The sequence below is a fragment of the Pteropus medius genome, unplaced genomic scaffold (genome assembly GCF_902729225.1).
Source record: "Pteropus medius unplaced genomic scaffold, Ma_sr-lr_union100, whole genome shotgun sequence".
Taxonomy (NCBI): domain Eukaryota; kingdom Metazoa; phylum Chordata; class Mammalia; order Chiroptera; family Pteropodidae; genus Pteropus; species Pteropus medius.
Genome location: NW_024342475.1, coordinates 4,322,595 through 4,342,492, shown reverse-complemented (window position 1 = coordinate 4,342,492; position 19,898 = coordinate 4,322,595). Strand labels below are relative to the sequence as shown.

Genomic DNA, 19,898 nt, shown 5'->3' with positions numbered 1-19,898 from the left:
GTCCTGCTTCGTTCTTTCTTTCATTTTCATGAGAAGTTGTTCCAAATCATTGCTACTTTTCACTAGTAAGATGATATCATTAACGTATCTTAAGTTACTGATATTTCTTTCAAGGGCTTACTTTTCAAGGACCTTTCCTTCCTGAATTTTTCTCCTAATGGCAGAGAAAGGAGACACTCAAGTCAGCAAGTGGATGGCACCTTGTGATTTCAGATTATGGCTGATTCTGTAACCTGAGGAAATTTTTGTAACAAACTACCGACATTAGGAGAACTTAGTTTCTGAAAAGAATTAAATTCTTAAGTGAAGGAAGACTATCACCGAAGGAAAGTCACTCGGGCAGATGTGAGCATTCTTCTCTTTAGGAACTGCTTTCTGGGGAACTGGAGTGAACAGGTACAAGATCAAAGCGTCTAGGTCAAGTGTTACCATTAGTCAGATGGAACACAGATGTGTCTGACTTCCCGGGGAAGGGAGATTTGAATAAAAGGCGCTCTAGTTTTAAGATAGGCAGTAAGGCGGACACAGTGGTCTGCGTGTGGACTGTCTCTGCTGTCACCACATTACCTTCATGTTTCCTCGAGGGGCTGATCTGCTTCCCTCTTCACATCCACTGAACACATTATTGAAGAGATGGCCTTCACGGAGAGGAAACTGCAGAGATGACTACGTCTGCCAAGATCCAAGACATGTTCTGTGGTATGCAGTTAGAACTGGGGAAGATGGTAACAGTCTAGATATTGGGGCACATACAAGGTTTGAGGTACCATAGAAAAGAAGGTGCGTTCAGGTAATATTCCAAGTGACAGAGAAAATTAAAGGAAAGGCTATGCTTAGGTAGGCATGAGTTTGAAATAAAAGAGTACCTGTTGCTTCAGTTTTATTTTTGTGGCAAATGCATTTATGGATTTTTATTAAAATTATGATACTGCTATTAAGAGAAACCATTACAGAACTTTGGGTAATTGTTGAGCCTCTTTAAGGCTGGTCTTGTAGCCCATTAAGAGGCAGAAAATGTAATACTGTCAATCTCCCAAAATGTCTGTGTCGTTCTATGTACCTACCAATTCACCTTTGCTGTTCAAATGTAAACATAGGTCACTTTCTAGCTGTGCATTTATTCTAAAAATTGGCATATGTTTTTATCTATTTGACATTAGTAATTTAGGTATAAAAGGTTTTTTTTCCCATAATGCTTTGTGAGACTGGTGTAAGCACAGCCAAGGGGGGAATTTCATGAATGGAAGTTTAATGTGCAAAGTGTAAATTTCATTGTTTTAAGCCAATGGGCCCTAATGTGTTTAAAAACTAAAAATTAAGGGAATTAATACCTACGTGAGCCTAGGAAATTATTTCTTTTTATTTATTTATTTAGTTCTATATAAGATATGTAAACTAGGTACTTTGAAATAATAAACTGTAAAAATTTGTTCCCCTTTTTGCATAATTTGCATGGCTGTAATAGGTAATCATGTTGACAAACCAAGGAATAAGTTTCAGTGTGAAAAGAAATGCTGTCGGTCGTAAATACATGAAATGAGGTCAAATAGTGATTAATGTGTCGTCTTTGGCTTTCATGGCTGTTTGCATTTTAGATATTAATGAAATGCTACAACATTCAATTCAGAGTGTGGGAGAAAGATGTGCTGTAATTCCCTTCTCCTCTTTCATTTTTTCAGCACTTCTACTCCTGAAGGAGGGGGCAGACCCCCACACTCCCGTTTCCTCAGGAGGGTCCTTGCTCCATCTGGTAAGAACTGTGAAGACCAATGCAAATGTGGGTAACACTAAGGAAAAGGAGAATCAGTTATGGGCTCAAAATTCAGTAGCAAAATGTACGTCTGACCAATGATCAGAAAAATGATGTGTTTCAAATCAAGAAGCCTGGATAATAAATTTATATTTCTTAATTACTCGCATTATAGTTTGTAAATAATCTTTCGCAAATGGAGTTAGAATCTCTGCCTTAAAGAAGATGCTTTTGAAAATGAATAGTATTCAACAAATAAGCAAGGCAATGTTGTGTCAATTATAGAGTAAGAGACAATCATCCTCTCTTTTACATGTATAAGTTGTCTTTTATCGCTCCAATGAACTTTATATATACTCTGCTTGTGGTCCACCTCATATAAATGTAAATAAAACTTACCTAGATTCTTTTGGAAACAAAATGAGAAGATGAAAGTGATAAGGTAGATGGAAACATGTTATTAACTTTCGATCCAATGCAAATATATTGCGTTTTTATACTATTAGACGTAGGTTGTGAGACTAAGATGAAGGGGAAGATGGAACTGAAATACATATAGGAAAACCTGATGTCGGCTGAAGGAACATAGGCTCAGCGCTGAGTCTCCTTTTCCTGGGGTTACTGAGTGAATATAAACAAATGAAAAATTGCGGGTTGCCAGAGAGACAAAATTACAGGGCTTCGAAATGACTTAGATACTGAAAAAAGTAATTTAGTCATCTAAAATGACAAGTGTGAGTAGGTTGCTCTGCGGTTTGCCCTACCTTTCAGGCATCCCACATTAGGAAGCCTGATGCTTTATCAGCACCGAAGCTCTAATTATATATTCTTAGATTAACGTCTTTGAGAAAAAGGCAGCATTTGTTTGTGTGAGTCATCCAGAATAAACTGTGGAAATTGTTGTAATTTCTGAGTTTCAATTATTTAACTCAGTTATTATTCCTTGAATATCTGACTCAGTGTCAATTTCTGTAGGAGATTTTTCTTACAAATGCCACAAGAACTTTTATGTTGGGGATGAACAATATCCACCTTATTACTGATTGATATTTGTGAAACATAAGGTTTTTAAGAAAGGGTTAATATTTTTTGGCAAAAAAAATGTTTAGTTTTATTTTTGTAATAAATTTTCAACAAATACATCTGAATGTGTCTGTTTACGTACCCTACATTAAATAATTCAGGTATCAAACCTAAGGCAGGTGTCAGGTACTATTATAGATGGAAAGGAAATAATAACAAGTAACAATATGAGCACTCCAGGAATTTCATCTCATCAGGACAGTGTAGATAGAAACTCAGATTTAACTCTTTAAGAAAAGTATGATATTTATGGAGTTGGAAACAGGATCACATAAGCTTTTCTAAACCGCTATCCAGGGTTTTATGTCATGGCCTTTAATAAATGAGGTATTGAGAAGGAGATCCTACTGGGAATAAAACCCACTTGAATGGAGTGTGAAATGCAAATTCTTTTAATTTGGTCCTTTGACAGCAGCAGACCATAGCGAAGCTTAAGTGAAATACATTAGAAATAGGAATTTTTTTTTTTCCTGGTCAATTCTAATTTTAACACAAGTACAGTGGTTTAAGCAGTGGAATTCCATGCAGCTATTAAAAATATGGAGCATCATGGGTTAAAAAAAAAAATGGACACTGAACAGTTTCTGCATAGTGAAGGAAATCATCAACAAAGTGAGGAGACAACCTACTGAACGGGAGAAGTTATTTGCAAATGATATATCCACTAAGGAGTTAATAGCAAAAATATATAAGGGATTCGTACAATTCAACATCAAAAAATTCAATTAAAAATATGCAGAAGACCTGAATAAACATTTCTCCAAAGAGGACATACAGGTGACCAAGAGAAATATGAAAAGATATTCAACATCACTAATCTTTAGGAAATGCATATCAAAATCACAATGAGATACCAACTCACATCTGTCAGGATGGTTATCATCAAAAAGCCAACAACTAACAAGTGTTGATGAAGACACGGAAAAAAGGAAGCTGTGGCGCACTGTTGGTTACACTATAAATTGATGCAACCACTATAGAAAACAGTATGGAGATTTCTCAAAATTTTAAAATTAGAATTTTAATTAGTAACTACTAGTTAATATGGAACTGCCACATGACTCAGCAATTCTACTTCTGGGTGTTTATTTGAAGAAAGTGAAAACACTAATTTGAAAGAGACATATGCACCCCTATGTTCATTGCAGCATTATTTACAATAGCCAAGATATGGAAGCAACCTAGGTGTTCATCAATAGATGAATGGATAAAAAAGATTTGGTATATATGTACAACGGAATATTACTCAGTTAAAAAAGAAAGAATGAAATTTCATCCTTTGCGACGTGGATGGACCAAGAGTATATTTATTATGTTAAGTGAAATAAGTCAGAGAAAGACAAATACCATATGATTTCTCTCATGTGGAACCTAAAAACGACAAAGTGAATAAACAAAACAAAACAGAAACAGACTCATAGATACATAGGAAAAACTGATATTTGCTAAAAGAGAGGGGTGGGTGATGGGTGAAAAAGAGGTACAAACTTCCAGTTATAAAGTAAATAAGCCATTGGGATTTAGTGTACAGTATAAGGAGTATGATAATATAGTAATTTTTCACCCTGATGAATGGTTACTAGACTTACTGCGGTGATCACACTATAAGATATATAAATCTTGAATCACTATGTAGTACAACTAAAATTAATCTTGTATGCCAATTATACTTTAATAAAACATTTTAAAAAATAATTGAGCTATGATAGATATGCAGATACATCCAAGACATATTGGTAAACATCAAAAGCACGTTAGAGAATAGTATATATAGTACACAATCAGATTGATGAAGGAGCAAGGGATGAAGATACGTACATACATACGTACATACATACATTTTCATCAGCAGAGAAAATCTTGAAGACTAGATAAGAAATTTTAACAGTGACTCAGGTTGGGGGAAGGAGACAAGGTCTTTCATTTTTACTCTTTCCTTTTATATAATGCTTGAACTTTAAAAATAATAACCATGTGTGTTCCATATCATAAAAGAAGTTAAAAGAAAAATAGGACTGTTTTTATTAGGAACTTACATTCTACATGTTTTAATCACTTTCCAACTCTTATGAGAAATCTGATGCTCTTAACAAGGATGATCTTGGGCTTTACTCTACATTTCTCTAAAGTCTCAGGAACTCTAAGAAGCAGATATAATAAGCAACTTACTGTAGTAGAGGAAGTTTAACAGCTTAATATCTTTAAAGTTGAGTATATATTGTATTTTGAAAAGAGGTAGAATACTAGGACTCTAGAGAAAAATGTCTAAATAAATGTCTTTTTATAAAGATGGTCTAAATGTTAACCAGAATAGTATGTGAAAGTTGTCCGCACTTTGCCCTGACCACCCACGCCAGAGCATCCGAGCATCGACCTGTAGCTCCACCCTCCTTCTTTGCCTTCCCATAAGAAAAGGACAAAAACTGCAAGGGTAAATTCTGGTGAGAAAATTAATCATAGCAGAGAGAGATATGCCCTATACGAGGCTGTTCCTGGGAAATTCCTTGGCGGATGTGTAGTGGAGAGGGGCGTGAACACAGAACAGTGCAGCAAGAAGCAGAGAGACAAAGGCACAGAGTGGAAGCAAAGGGATAATGTCAATGAGAGAAAGAATAATGTGTGGACTTCAGGGAACCTGGAAGGTAGATTGATTAAGAGGCTTGGCATCTCAGGGTTGGCTTTCTGGGCAGGTGGTCCATATAGTCACATAGGGCTTTGTGCGTAGAAGGGTCCATGCTTGGTTGTATGCTCTGCTGTCACCATTTTGAAATTCTTAATTTTTGAATAGGAGATCCCATACTTTCATTCTGTACTGAGTCCCACAAATTATGTAGCTAGTCCTTATCGGCACTTTGAGAGGTAGAGGACAGTGACAGGAAGATCTGGAAGACTTGGCTCCATGCTGCAAGTGCAGATAACTGGTGGTGTCAAAGTCCTGTTGAGGGTGACAAAGTGGTGGTTAAGCCATGTGCTATAAAGTGCCACCAAAACTGAGCTACAATTTGGTTGAAGTCATGAACAACCTGAATTGGGAGGAAAATTTGCTAGCTTGAAGAAAATTCTTTTTAGGGAGAATTAGGTTTCCCGTCTAACAATAATATTGTAAGATTATTGTAAAAGGGATGTTCAATCATCATAATGTTTTCAGACAAGTGTTATTAGAAGGTATTTATTGCTGTCAAATTATTATTCATAATCCTCTGAAATGTGAATCTAAAAATGACATTACTTGAGACGGCCTGATATCACTTTCAGCACTGTGTCTAATTAACTCTTTTTTTTTTTTTTTGGTAAAAGACACTGAAAAGCCAAACCGTGGGTATCTTTGAATTGTAAATGAGGATTCCTGAGGTACAGGTTGAGGATATCTTGACAGGCATAGAAAAAGGAGGTCATATCCTTGTTGATAGCAGTGAGCTATCAGAAAAATGAGAGCAGAATGGAAATTACTTCCATGTGAATTTCCTAAAAGAAATTGGATCCAGACCCCAAATTCTGAAATGATTTATTGAGTTTTCATACTCTGGTTCTCAACTTTATCAGTCATTGTACTCAAACCTGCAGCTCCTATGAATGATGTCACAGTTCACATCATCAGGGCTGATATAAGTTACCCTTTGTTATAGTTACATGCAATGTGGAGCGTTAGATAAGCAAAGATCTTAGTTCAAAACTGAAACTAATCCCTTAAACTTCATATGTTTGACATTGCCCCAGCTGTTTTTGAGCATCCCAGTACTGATGCCTGCTCATATCTTTCTCCATATGGAACTTGCACCATAATTTTTCATTGTACTTATTGTACGTTATTGAGACTATCAGGTAATGGAGAAAGATCAGAATATTCTTCAATGACTACATTTTATGACTGTGAACCACAAGTCATATATCTTATTCTTTTGGTGAAGTATCAGCTAAATCTTTTCCCTAATTTTCTAAATTGGACTGTCTTCTAATTACTAACTTTAAAGATAATTAAATAATAATAAAAACATGAATATATCTACATACTTCCCATTTCCGTGCTATTAAACTGTTCAGTGTCAGTTTGTTTGACGTTTTCCCACAGCTCACCGATGCTCTGTTCACTTATTTAAAGTCATTTCTCTTTCTCTGTTTCATTTTGCATAATTGTATTACTGTCTTCCAATTCAATAATCCTGTCTTTTGTAATATGTTGTCTGTTTTAATCCCAGCCAGTAGTATAATTTTCATTCCAGCCATCGTATTTCTCATCTTTAGGAGTTAAATATGAGATATCTTTTATATTTCTAATTACTATATTCAATAATTTCTCTAGCTTTTCAAACATATGAAATATAACTATGATAACAGTTTTAACACTCAGATTTGCTAATTCTAACAGGCATATCATTCTGTGTTTACATTGATCACTTTTTCTCCTCATTGTGGGTCTTGTTTTCCTGCTTTCTTGTATATCTGGAAATTTTTTCTTGGATGCTAGACATAGTAAAATTTGCATTGTTGGGTACTGAATATTTTTGTATTTCTGTAAATAATCTTGAGCTCTGTTTTAGGTCAGTTAGTTGGATATCGTTTGATCCTTTCTGAACTTGGACTTAATATTATTTTAGGTGAGAACAGAGCAATGTTTTGTTTAGGACCAATATTTTTCTACCATGGAGGCAAAAGACATTGTATATTACCCAACGCCCCATGAATTATGAAGCTTCTAGCCTAGTTGGTGGAAATAGGCACTATTTCTGGCAGTTTATAAGCTCTAAGTCCTCTTTTTTTTCAGGAGGTTCTTTCTTTGGCCTTGGGTGGTTTCCTAGAATGTATTTATTGATGATGACTCAGCTGAGCACTTGACGGGAGTGTCTGCAGACCTTTGAAGTTCCTTTTGTGTGAAGTTCTGCGCTGTCTGCTCTTGTGCATTCTAGCCAATTTGATTTTTCTGGACATTCAGTTCAGTCTCCTCCTGTGTGGCCCTGGTTAATTGGGGTTCTCCCCTCCTTGTTGTAGCTTGGGAAGTCCTTCAAGGTAGTGGCCTGGAGCAATAGCAACAATAGGGGTGCTTTTTTTGTTCCCAGCTCTCAGAGGCCATGACTGTGTGTGTTTACTAGTTGATTCAGGTGAGAAGGTAAGTATAGTCTCTGTTACTCAAAAGTGGAAGTCCTTCAATGAATCGTTTTTAATTTTACTATCTAGTGAAAGGGTGGATACATTGATATGACATTATTTCTGGTAGTAACATTGATTTGTAACTTCTTTTTTGGTAGGGAAATCTATGCATCCAAATACTATAAAAAGCATATATTTACAACCTAAATATTTTATGGATAGGTATTTAACCCATTAGTAGGTCTTTTTTATTTTAATGTTTTACTAATTTTACTAATATGTATTTGACATTGATATAGCATATGATACAAATGTGAAAAAGACTTATACAAGAGCTGAATAACTTTCACCGCCCAGTGCAAAATGAATATGTGAGATTCTACAAAAGTTATTAAAAATTCAAGATAATGACAGCAGAGCATTAAACCAAGTGCATCTAAGCACAGCTGTATAGACCATATACCCATGAAGCCAGCCCTGGATTATATGTATAATATTAAGATGAGTTCTAACTATAAATAGTAAATAAAAATTAAGAACAAAATAAGTTTCTGGAGGTTTTGATTTAGTATATTATAGAATATTTATCAAATACAATGTTATGCAATGACAAACTATACATGTTTTAAAGCAAAAGGACCATATGATCAAATCTGTATTTTAGAAAGATAATTCTGATAAATGATCCAAGATTTTCTGATAATCCTATTTATAAATGAGGAGAAACCAAGTGGCAAAATATTTTTTCCTTAATATCTGCCCCTTTTTCTTAATTTTCTTTCCATTGTCCATGGACTCAGTTTCCCCTTAGGTCTTACATGTGCCCTTTCCTTCTTGATTAGTTGAGAAACATGAATACGTTCTTTCCCAGGTTAGCTCCACCTCTAAGCTTCTAAAATTGGCATTGAAGTTTACTATCCATGGAAATTTAGAATAAACCTTGTCGTAGTTTGTTATAATATTATATTTCCTTTCCCCCTTTTTTCAGTGTGCTCGGTATGATAATGCCTTCATTGCAGAGATCTTGATTGACAGAGGAGTCAATGTCAACCACCAGGATGAAGATTTTTGGACACCAATGCACATTGCCTGTGCATGTGATAACCCTGATATTGTCCTGCTCCTCGTATTAGTAAGTAAAGCAGTTTAGTTTATTACCATTTGAAGACTTAATGGCATATAAAAGGCTACATAATTATCTAATAATATTTCACAACATGTAATACTTCAGCTGAGAAAAAAATGTGTGTATATATCATCACTTATTTTCCTGGAATTATAAGATAATTAGAGATGAGGGTTGTGGGCCACATAGTTTATAAACCAAATCGTATAGCTATAGGCCAGGCTCTAATTCTCTTGCTTTTTTCTTGGATGTTATATGTCTTGATTCTTAACATGTCAGTCCTAACTATAATGGTTTGATAATTTGCTGTTGTTTTTAAATTAATTTTCCTAATTTTTAGCCAACTAATAAGGAGATAATGGCTTGCATTGAATTTTTTTCTCTTGTTTACATCTAGTAAAGACGTGTCTGCAACATTTATTTATATGAAAATGAAAATTTTAAGTATAAGTATAATATTGGAGTTATTTATAGCTTAGACCATGATATTACTCCTCAGACATGCATTCATTCTTTTGTTAAAAAACAGTGCCAGCACTTTAAAGACACTCAATGTATACTTGTTGAATACATAGATAAACAAATGAGTGACAGAATGGCACTTTTTACAAGTCCGGCTGAATTTAATATTACCATTATTAACTCATACATAATAAAAAGTGTCTTATGGCCCCATTCATCTTTTTACATATTCTAGAATTCTTCATCCTACTCATTCTATACTTATGCTTAGAAGTGCTTGCTTTAGCACACAAATTGTCTCAGTGTCCGATAATGTTGCTTTTCTTTACTAGACAGAATTGAGAAATAGAAACTGATTTTATTTAATGTGTAAACATAGAGTTAAATCTATAATTGTCATACAATATTTTCATGGTCCTGTAATGCTGTTTCTCACATCATAGAATAATCTGACCTCATATAGAAAGTTATACATCTCCTAGTTAGTGCTATACAGTGAACTTCATATACTGATCACTGTCCTCATTCATTTAACTATTATTTGTTGATCACCAACTATTTTTTAATGTATTTTGTCCTTCAAGTAAATTATAGTTTATTCATTCATTCAGCAAATATTTATTGAGTGACTACTATATTCCAAGTGTTACATAGTGAATAAAAAAGACATTTAACATTGTAGAGTAATGACAAAAAAGAACAAAAGCAAACAATATAAGTGTACCACCAAGCAATTTTATTAATGGATTAAGCAAGTCTGAGTAGCCTTATTGCCACTGTCGTATAGCCAGTCCACCATCCATCCATAGAAATAATTTACTTTTAAAAAATGATGAAATACACCATCATAAAAATTATAATTAATATAAAAATATGTTCCTGCTAACAACCTCAAAATTGAGATTTATTTTCCTTAAATACAATTGTGCATTTAGTGCTTCATGTCCAATATACTTTTCATTTTCCAAAGTTTATTGATGAGTAAGAGAAACTGTGCACATTCACTCATTCAATAAATATTTGAATACCTTCTGTTCTTTACTAATGGAGTCATCAGGGAACAAAAGAAGCAAAAATCCCTGTCTCTTGGAGCTTCCATTCCACTGGGGAGAAACAGGAAACAAATATGTAAACAAATGAAATATATAGCATGTCAACCAAAGGGAATTGTTGGAGGAGACAGGAAGGATTAGAGAGCATTAAGAGATTGCCTGATGGAGAAGGTGATGTTTGAGCCATGAGCGTGGTGGAAATGTGGGTGCAACATGTGCCAGGCAGAGAATGGCAAGTACGAAGCTGTGTTGGAATCATCTTGTGCTTGTGCAACAGCAAGGAGACCAGTGCAGCTCAAGTGGAATAGATGAAGTCAGGGCAGAGCATGAAGTCAGAGAGACAGTGGAGCTAATCAAGCTTGTCGCAGAGATGTTAATATCTACTTTTACCCCAGGTGATTAAGGGAGCCTTTGGAGGGCTTTGAGTGGAGAAGTGACATGATCTGATTTACCCTTAAAAAGATCATTCTGGCTACTCTGTTGAAAATAGACAAAGGGAAGAGAAGTATGGAGAAACACTTATAGTAAACTATTGCTATTGTCCAGGCTAGACATAGTGGAGGTGGCGACAAGCGGCCAATATCTGTATATTTTGAAGATCAAGTTTTCATTATTTGGTGTGGGACTGGAATAGGAGTCAAGAATGACTTCCACTTTTTCGATCTGAGAACTGTAGGGTTGGAATTTGGGTTTGCTGAAATGGAGAAGAATGTTAGAATGAGTGGCATGGAGTTGGGCTTAAAAATGAATGAAAAATATATTTGAATCACATTTTTTCAAGTTCTTTAGGAAATCATTATCTCTAAAAAGTTTCATTGTCTTTTTAAGATAACAATTTATTGTGAGTTTTTGTTAAGTACAGATATGCGTGTGTGTTACCATTACATACCAAACAGCATTCGAACATTACTATTTTAATTGAATTCCAAATACTTTATGTTTTCGAGTAGGCATATTGTGAATGTTGTCAGTACTTTTGCCAAATTATCTACAAAACTAACAGATACTAATAATGAACTTTTATGCAGCCTTCTCTATGCATTGGGTAGTTTTTTTACATACTTTATAATTATTAATTCAGGTAGTCATCACAAAATCTGATTATATATGTGCTAGCCTTTTCTGCTTAGTATAGGCAAGGTGACTGATGCACAGAGAGGCTAATCTACAAGCCTAAAGCCAGATAGTAGTGACATAGACAAGATTTGATCCCATGGAGGCCAGCTTCAGAACCTGAACCTCTGACCTCTCTTATCTGCTGCAATATTCTTTACGATAGAATTCATACAGAGCTAAAAGTCCCCAAAGTGGATGAATAAGATCATGATTTTATTTTAATATTATACACTTCCCTTTAAAATACCTTCTGACCTGATTATTTAGAATTTGCGAGGGGAGTTAAGAAATATTATATCTACAGATGATTCTTGTTATTTGTGGTAGTTATGTTCTATAAAATCACCAGAAACACTGAATTATTCCTAGGGGAAATAAAGTATTACGTTTCTGCAAGCCTCTGGGGTCACAACGTATTCTTCAATAGAGGTGTACAAACCTTGTTTTACGTGTGTTTCTGTTTAATGACACCTTATTTAATTTGTTGACTCGTAAACATCAAACTAATGACTGGTAGCACTATAAAACATGCTTGAACATAGCTAATCCATCATGCGCATTTTCTAGTAAGGCTCATCACAGCCTTCTTACACTTAGCACTTTAACACTATGCTTGGGAACTATCTTAAACAGTGAAATCAACAACAAAAAGAGAAAAAATTTGATGCTAAATAGATTGCAATATGAATATTTGTTTATATTGTGAGAACTGAAACAAAAAGTCAGAGAGTCGCCTTGTTGGACCTCAGCTGCAGACCCGCACAGGGATAACTAAAACTTTTCACTACTTTGCGCAGGTGCACAAAAATACCAGGAGTACTGATTTTGGTATAATATAAATTTTAGCAAGTAAGCACATTTGCAAATGTAGAATCTGTGAATATATCAGAGGATTGACTGTATTAATTACTAAGCAAAACAATTGAAACTTTTTAGAATTTTAACTATGAAATAGAAATCTCTAATCCCAGTACGTTTTAGGAATTGGGATGAGTCAAAAATGATGGAGTCCTACAATACGTTTTTAAAATTTAGACAAAAAAGGCTCATTATTGTTTTTACAGTTCCATCATATAGTTGAATAAGGTTTTGCAGTTTCCTAGAAATTTTACAGATATCTCACTGGGAATGGAAAGTGTTTCTTTGACATAAGCAATGCACTTAACATATAATCCTTATTTTTATAAAAAGAAATCTAAATCAGAGAGGTTATCTAGTAGAGTAGAATCCCAAATTTAAGTGTTTTGGCTCTTAGTAAAATAATATTTTAATGCATTAATTTTTATGTTTAATATAATTATATATCATATAATTATGTATGATATAATTTACATTATAATTATACAAAGTTTATTAACTGAGAATTTTTTCATTTATCTTATTGATTATTTTAGCATCTCACATACATACATTTTTAATTTTACATTCTACATTACCCAATTTTAAAAATGTTTTCTAATTTATGCCATATTCAATCGTTAATGTTCTATATTTCAAATTATTTTCTAGTTTAAAAAAATAATTGCACAGTAATTTTCATTTTTCAGATTTTAAGAAGCTTTTCTGTTATTCAAGAGTAAAATAAAGACTGAAAAGTGATTAACTCAAAGTATGTCAGGTTGTATTCTCTTGAAAACTTTGACATTTATTTTAATATGTTCACATACATATATACACATATATATTTCTAGCATTTTGTACCAATGCATTTATGCCTTGAATAAATGCTTGTAAAATATCTTCAGAATCTGCTCTATCACTAGCCTGTTGGGAGAGGAACAATAGGCTTGTTTTTTTTCCTGTTTTGCATCATGTGATTTCATAGGGAATGGTCTTGGAATAACCTAGCTCAGTTCTCACTTCTTTTCTGATATTACTTTGGATTAAAATTTTTCATTTATCTATATCATGCTAGATCTGAATTTTTGCATTTAATTTTGCAATGTAGCCACAGTTGCTAAATTACTCTGTCCAGTTAGCAGATCTAAAGCTGTGGTGAATCTGCATATTTAAACAGTTCATTACATTTGAACCTAAGAAACAAATAACTTTTATTTTAGAGTTAATTATTTTGAAGGAAAAATAATTTAATTGAGTAAAACACTGGATGATACTTATATTGGGAAAAATGATTACCTGTGTTCCTGATTACCTCAGACTTTTTTTCTCTCCTATTGAAAATATTGGGAGTATATGATTTGATACTCACATGTCCTTGGAACCATTTAATAAATTTTACTGTTATATATAATTTCAAGAAATGAGCAATGACAACTGAAAGAAAAAATGTCACTTTAATCAGTTTTATTTTTTAAAGGATCAGACAATAGTTAATTGCTGAATTATTACTATTACATATTACGTGGAGACCTTTTTAAATATTTTCACTCCTTGAAATCAAGTGTAGGAGGAAATATTAACAAGTGGATAGTCATTTATTAAGTGAGGCTCAGTAATTTCTTATCACTGTTTCATGTCAGTAGCAATGGAATGATTGTTGGAAATTGCAGTGAATTGCAGTTTTCTTGATCCTTGGCCTCTTGTGTTTGAACATCTAATGTTAGTAATTTCACTGCATGTTGGATGAAGTGTGTCATGGACTGTGTCTAATGGGCAGTGTGAAACTAGATCATTTTAATGAGTGCTGCAGGCAACTGCTGGAACCTAACCGTTTTGTCATAACTGAAATAGCAAATGATATTTCAAAAACATATTGCTTACTTTGTGTTAGATGGCTTAGGTTGATAGATCAAAATTAAATCATTCCAAGATTTCAGTCATTAGTTGCTTCGACTATTCCTGGGTTAAATACTACTATAAAAATTATGTTTTTAGTTATTTAAAAAAAAAAAAAAGCCTTTCCATTACTTTGATTTGTTGAAGATCAGGACACAGAGTACCTGGCTATTTTAGGAGGTTATATTCTTCCCTAGAAATGAGCTATAAATCCAAAAGTTTCCAAGTAAATCTGATTTTCCAATAAGAACTATGGCAGAAGAACTGAGCTGAGAGCCTCATTATTAACTTTTTATGTACATACCCATGTACATAAACTTTTTATGTACATTAACTTTTTATATACATACCCATGTATACAATATTCACTCTCTTTATTAGCAGTTGATCTTGACTTCGGCTTCCCTGAGAAAATTGAAGTCTTCAGGCTTACTGCCTTCAACTTCCTACTAACAACCTAACCAGTGATTTGTTTTCTTTTTTTCTGTTTATTCAGTCTTTCATTCTTAAAAAGGTGTTTGTTTTCCTTTATAAGCTAAATCTTCCCGCATCCTGTCTTAGATTACCACCTCTCCAAGGATATCTCGTTCCTCATCTCTTATTGTCAGTTGTTCTATTAGCCTTTTCTTTCGACTGTGTAGTTTTGTCCCAGTATCTTCCACTAATTAAAAAAAATAAGAAAAATAAATCAAATTTATTTCTTCTAATTGTCACCCTATTGTCTTTCTAATTTTCATTGTCGAGCTTCTCAGGAGGACAGTATTCTTTGCTGACTCCAGTTTGTGACCTTCTGGTCACTCTTCCATTAGGCAGTCTGGGCTCTGTCCACTCACACCCCTCAGCGTGGCCCTTGCCAAGAACACTTTTGACATCTTTCTGATGAAGTCAGTGGGCATATTTTATTGTTTATCCCACTTAATTTATCTCACTTGATCTCAAGGCAAGTTGATCAGAGAAATTGGGCAAACATCCAGGATTTTACCTAAGGCTATATTTTTTGGGCTAATCAGACTAAGAATTTGAAGGAAGCTACTCTGGCTCTCAAGCCCTGCGAGTGGCCATTGAACACAAGAGCTCCTAAGTTTTTTGTTTTTTGGTTTTTGTTTTTTCCTTCAGCTTTATGGAGGTATAGTTGACTAGCAAAATTGTATATATTTAAGTGTACAACATGATGATTCGATGTAAGTATACTTTGAGACATGGTTACCACGATCATGTTAATGAACACATCCATCTCCTCACATAGTTGCTATAATTGTTACTATGTGCCAGGTGCTATGCTTGCTCCTGAGGGCACATGAGCAACAAGAGAAACAGGGTCTCTGGTCTTAAACACTGATACTCTTGTATAGTAGAGAAAATGAAAAATGAGCATAAACACTAATTCATTTCTCAGTGTATCATCATTAATATATTTACGTTAAATTTTTGTGTATGCCATACATCAAATCTTAGCTTTCAGTGAGGGTTGTGGTGTGGTAAGTAAACGGTACTATGGAAGCACAAAGAGGGAACCTGACCTTATCCAAGAGGCACTGGGGGCAGCAGTGGAGTAAAATTGAAGAGGCACCTATCTGGAGGCACTGCCTTTGGGAAGACATTGTATAAAAAACCCTGGTAAGTGATCACAGGTTTAGGGTCATAGTGATGGAGATGAAGCATATATTGATTATATATTTTGAGGGTGAAATCAACAGCAATGTTGATGTTTTTAATGTAGGAATTAAGGGGAGGGAATTTAAAAATGACTCCAAGCTTTCTGTTTTGGAAAAGTTAGGAGAGATGGCGCAGTTTACCAAGCTAGCAAACACCAGCAGAGAAATCTTTTCATGAGAGAGGGTCCTGCATCCCTTTTTGAATATACTAAAGTCAGAGTCTAAAGAAGACATCCACCTGGAGAAGGCTAGGAGGCAGCTGGTCCTGGAACTCAGGAGAGAGGGAAAAGTTTTATTTGCATACACATGGTAACAGAAGCCCTTGAGTAAATCAGATCAACACTTGAAAATGTGAAGTCCGAAAAAAGAAAGAACATTTGAAAAAGGGTCCAAAGTAAACCAATTAAAAGATTGTTAGACAAACAGGAGGCTGCAAAGAAGACTGGAAAAGAGAATCCATATTTAGAAGGGAAGCCAGAAGCTTGTATTCTATGAAAGTCAAGGGGAAAAATGCTTTGAGAAGTTCCTTGTGGCAGTGGGAGAGCTATAATTAACAGAAGCAGCTAGTCATTTACACATGGGAAAGCAAACTCTAAGAAAATTGCAAACTTCATCCCTAGCTCAAATGTAAGGGTATATTAAACTTTTTGTGGTTTCCCTTTCATATGTACTTGCTGGACAAAAAAACTTTAAGAGAGTATTCTAGACTATAGGAAGAAACAGAAATCTAAGCACTGGTACCATAAGACATTAGAGATAAATTATATGTGAATGCCATTAGCACAAGATATTAAGGCACAGAAAATATCAACTGTCCATATTTTCAGTTTCTTGGTAGATAGACCTGGAAAAGACTGTATTTTCTCAGAGAGCTGATATGGAGTGTTCAGATTAGCAAATATGCCTTTTTAAGAAGCAAAGCAAACAGACTTTGGAGAATAATGAAATGAACGATAATGGAGTAGGAGGGCACTGGCTCTTCACACAAGGATTTTGTCAGTAAATATTTACTAGTTACCTAGTGTGGTTCACACAAAACCATCATACTAGGGGAAATGAGTGGCTTAGTAGGATATATAATAGTGACCTGCACAATACCTTGAAATGATGTTGAGTTTACCCTAACCAAATGGGACTCTTTACTAAACTAGAGCCATAATTTATTTTCTTACCTTTTTCTCAGAAACACTCAAAAGATTTACTTAAGCAACTGTACTTTTTAATCTTTTATCTAGCTCATCAGATAATCATGAACTTGTTTAAAATTTTACATCTCACTCTGAATTTAGTAGATTTGAGACTTGCCATGGACTCAAGAGAATGGCATGTGTTTTTAGTTTTATAGTTTTGTTTATTGTGTATTTTGAAAAATATTTTCTCTCTATGTACATATGTCACATGTTTAGTGTAGAAAATTGAAAGACACCACAAATGTAAAAAAGAAAATTTAAAAGCACTAATAATTCCATCAAATAGAAATAATCACTGAATGTTTTGATTTTGATGTATTTCTTAATCTCTCTCCTCTCTCTTTCTTCCCCACAAATGTAATAGTCATACAGAACTTATCTGATACCATCTTTACATCTTGGAAGCCTATCTATTTATACATTTTTTTCTGCATTTCTCCAGGCCTTAAATTTTTCTTCCACATGGTTTTTAATGATATAAAGTTACATTATATAAATATCATTAATTAATTATTTTTCTATTATAGACATTTTATATAAATATTCACTACTTTTTTCTATTTTCTTGATATGATAATTATATTGTTTCATGACTATGGCAATAAATACATCATAATGTAAATGTTTTTCTGCGTGGCATTATTTCTTTTCACTTTAGATTTTTACCTGTCATACAAAGCCATATTTTAAAAAGTCAGTTAGTTTTATAAAGCTTGTTGCAAGCCTTATAAAACTTAGCCATTTCCTTCCCTTCAACCTTCCTTTAGAATTTTTCTTCCTAGATACAACCACTTTCAACTCTTTTATATTATTCTTCTAGTTTTTATATGTATTTCTTGCTAAATAACTATGTTTATATTGCTGCTTCTTGATTTTTCATCTTCATCCTGGAAGATGGAAACTCAGCTCTCTGTTCACACACTATCAACCCCATTAAATACATACACTCCTCCCGTGTGCCCATTCCCTTCTTATTACATCAAACTTATGTCATCAATATGTAGAAATTTCTCTAGTATAACTGTAAATGCTATTTACACCCTAGCCACTTGGAATTCTATGCTTACCTTTTCTTTCTTACACATTTTGCTTTTTTGACATGATTTGTCATTTAGCATGGCAGCACTGCTACACATAAATATTTATGTGCTCCAAAGTAATAATTAGTGACCTCAGGATGTTTACAGATAGAGTTGTAAAATTGTATTGCAATATAATTTCAACTGCTATAAAATTTTGAATTGTTGTAATATAAGTTTAAAACTTGTATTACCGTGAACATTTGCAGTCATTAAAATCTTAAAGTACACTTTAATCATAATAAAGGCTAGATACTTAGTTCCTTACTGAATAAATAGATTCCCCAACTGTATCGCCTCCTCTGTTGTCTGCCCCAAATCTAGAATCTGAAGGAAAGTTATGAGCATCTAGTTTTCTCTCTCTCTGATTAAACAATGGAAAACTGTAGGAAAGTTTCTGCTTAAGACCAGAGACCCATGAATCTTGTCTGGTTCTCTAAGTTTTCGTGATTGTGGGCTGGTAGAAGTTCAGCAGTCCTCTGGTTGGTCAGACTCAACTACAACAAGGACAGTCAGTGCCAAGATTCTGAGTCCTTCCTTATCAGCCCTGGTCACTGGTGGTTTGGTCCTCAGGGGTAATTCACTCTGTTTCACGTGTCTGCGGGTGCACACCCTACCTGACAGCCCCTCTCTCTGACAGCTACAAGGCTTTCAACTGTGATGTCTCAGCTCGAATTGGGGAAAGAGGTCGCAATTCAATAGCTTGGGGCAGCAAGATTTAAGTTTCTTCACAATTTCCTTTTGGTGTCATAAATATTTCAGAATGAGAAGAGTTGCTTTCTGAATGATTCTTATAAAATAGCATTCCTAGCCAACTGCCCAATTCAGTAATGATAATGTAAAATGTTGCAGGGTAGGGAAATTAGATACTTTATACGACCATATACATTTGTTATTCCAGACTTCTTAGGTTGCCCTTTTGGGTCATTATTTACTATCCTTTTTCTTCGGTGATTTAGGATTTCATTTGGGGGGTTCTTTTATGTGTTTTGCTTGCCTTTTTATAAAAACTGTTTATTGTCTTGTTCTGATTTGTTTGGCGGTTTTGCAGTTCTTTGGAGTTTGTCCTTGAATACAAGGTCAGAATCGTGAGAACCTTTTATTTTATTCTCATATAATTGGTTGTGAGAAATAGAGAAAGCTCTGTAGTCCTTTCCTGAGTCACTGGCTAGAAGACAGACCTTCAGAAATTAAGTACTAAATTACCTGGACATAAATGAATTTGACATGTTTTTTGGAGATCTCTTTCAGAGATACCTGCAAGTGTCCACTTAATCTTTCAAAAATTTGTTTTATTACATCTTAGTTGTTTTTAAGAAACAGATTTATAAAGGATTTCCTTATACAGCTCAGGGCATGTTGAATATTTTTTGAATAACAGTAATAATAGAGGGCATTCTGGTATTTTTTTCTCATCTGTTACAAAGACTGTACTTGAAATTTTCAACATCATTTTGCCTGTGTATTTTCTTGCCTTTGACTAAAATTATTTTACTTTCTCACTGTTGGTTTTGTCAAATATATTGTACGGTAAGAGTAAGGGAAGAAGGGAAGTAATCAAACC

The 19,898-nt window shown here is 34.2% G+C and overlaps 1 protein-coding gene across 8 annotated transcripts in view; it reads left to right on the top strand.

Annotated features, from left to right (window-relative positions):
* The window catches only part of MYO16 (myosin XVI), a 513,348-nt gene that overhangs the window by 160,474 nt on the left and 332,976 nt on the right, over positions 1-19,898 (top strand). For 7 of the 8 annotated variants that reach the window (XM_039866287.1, XM_039866291.1, XM_039866293.1 and 4 more), the window contains 2 exons: positions 1,680-1,750; positions 8,907-9,050. In XM_039866287.1, the coding sequence (XP_039722221.1) occupies positions 1,680-1,750; positions 8,907-9,050 (215 nt within the window). The remainder of the gene's footprint in view (positions 1-1,679; positions 1,751-8,906; positions 9,051-19,898) is intronic. The other variant, XM_039866292.1, reaches the window with a different exon arrangement.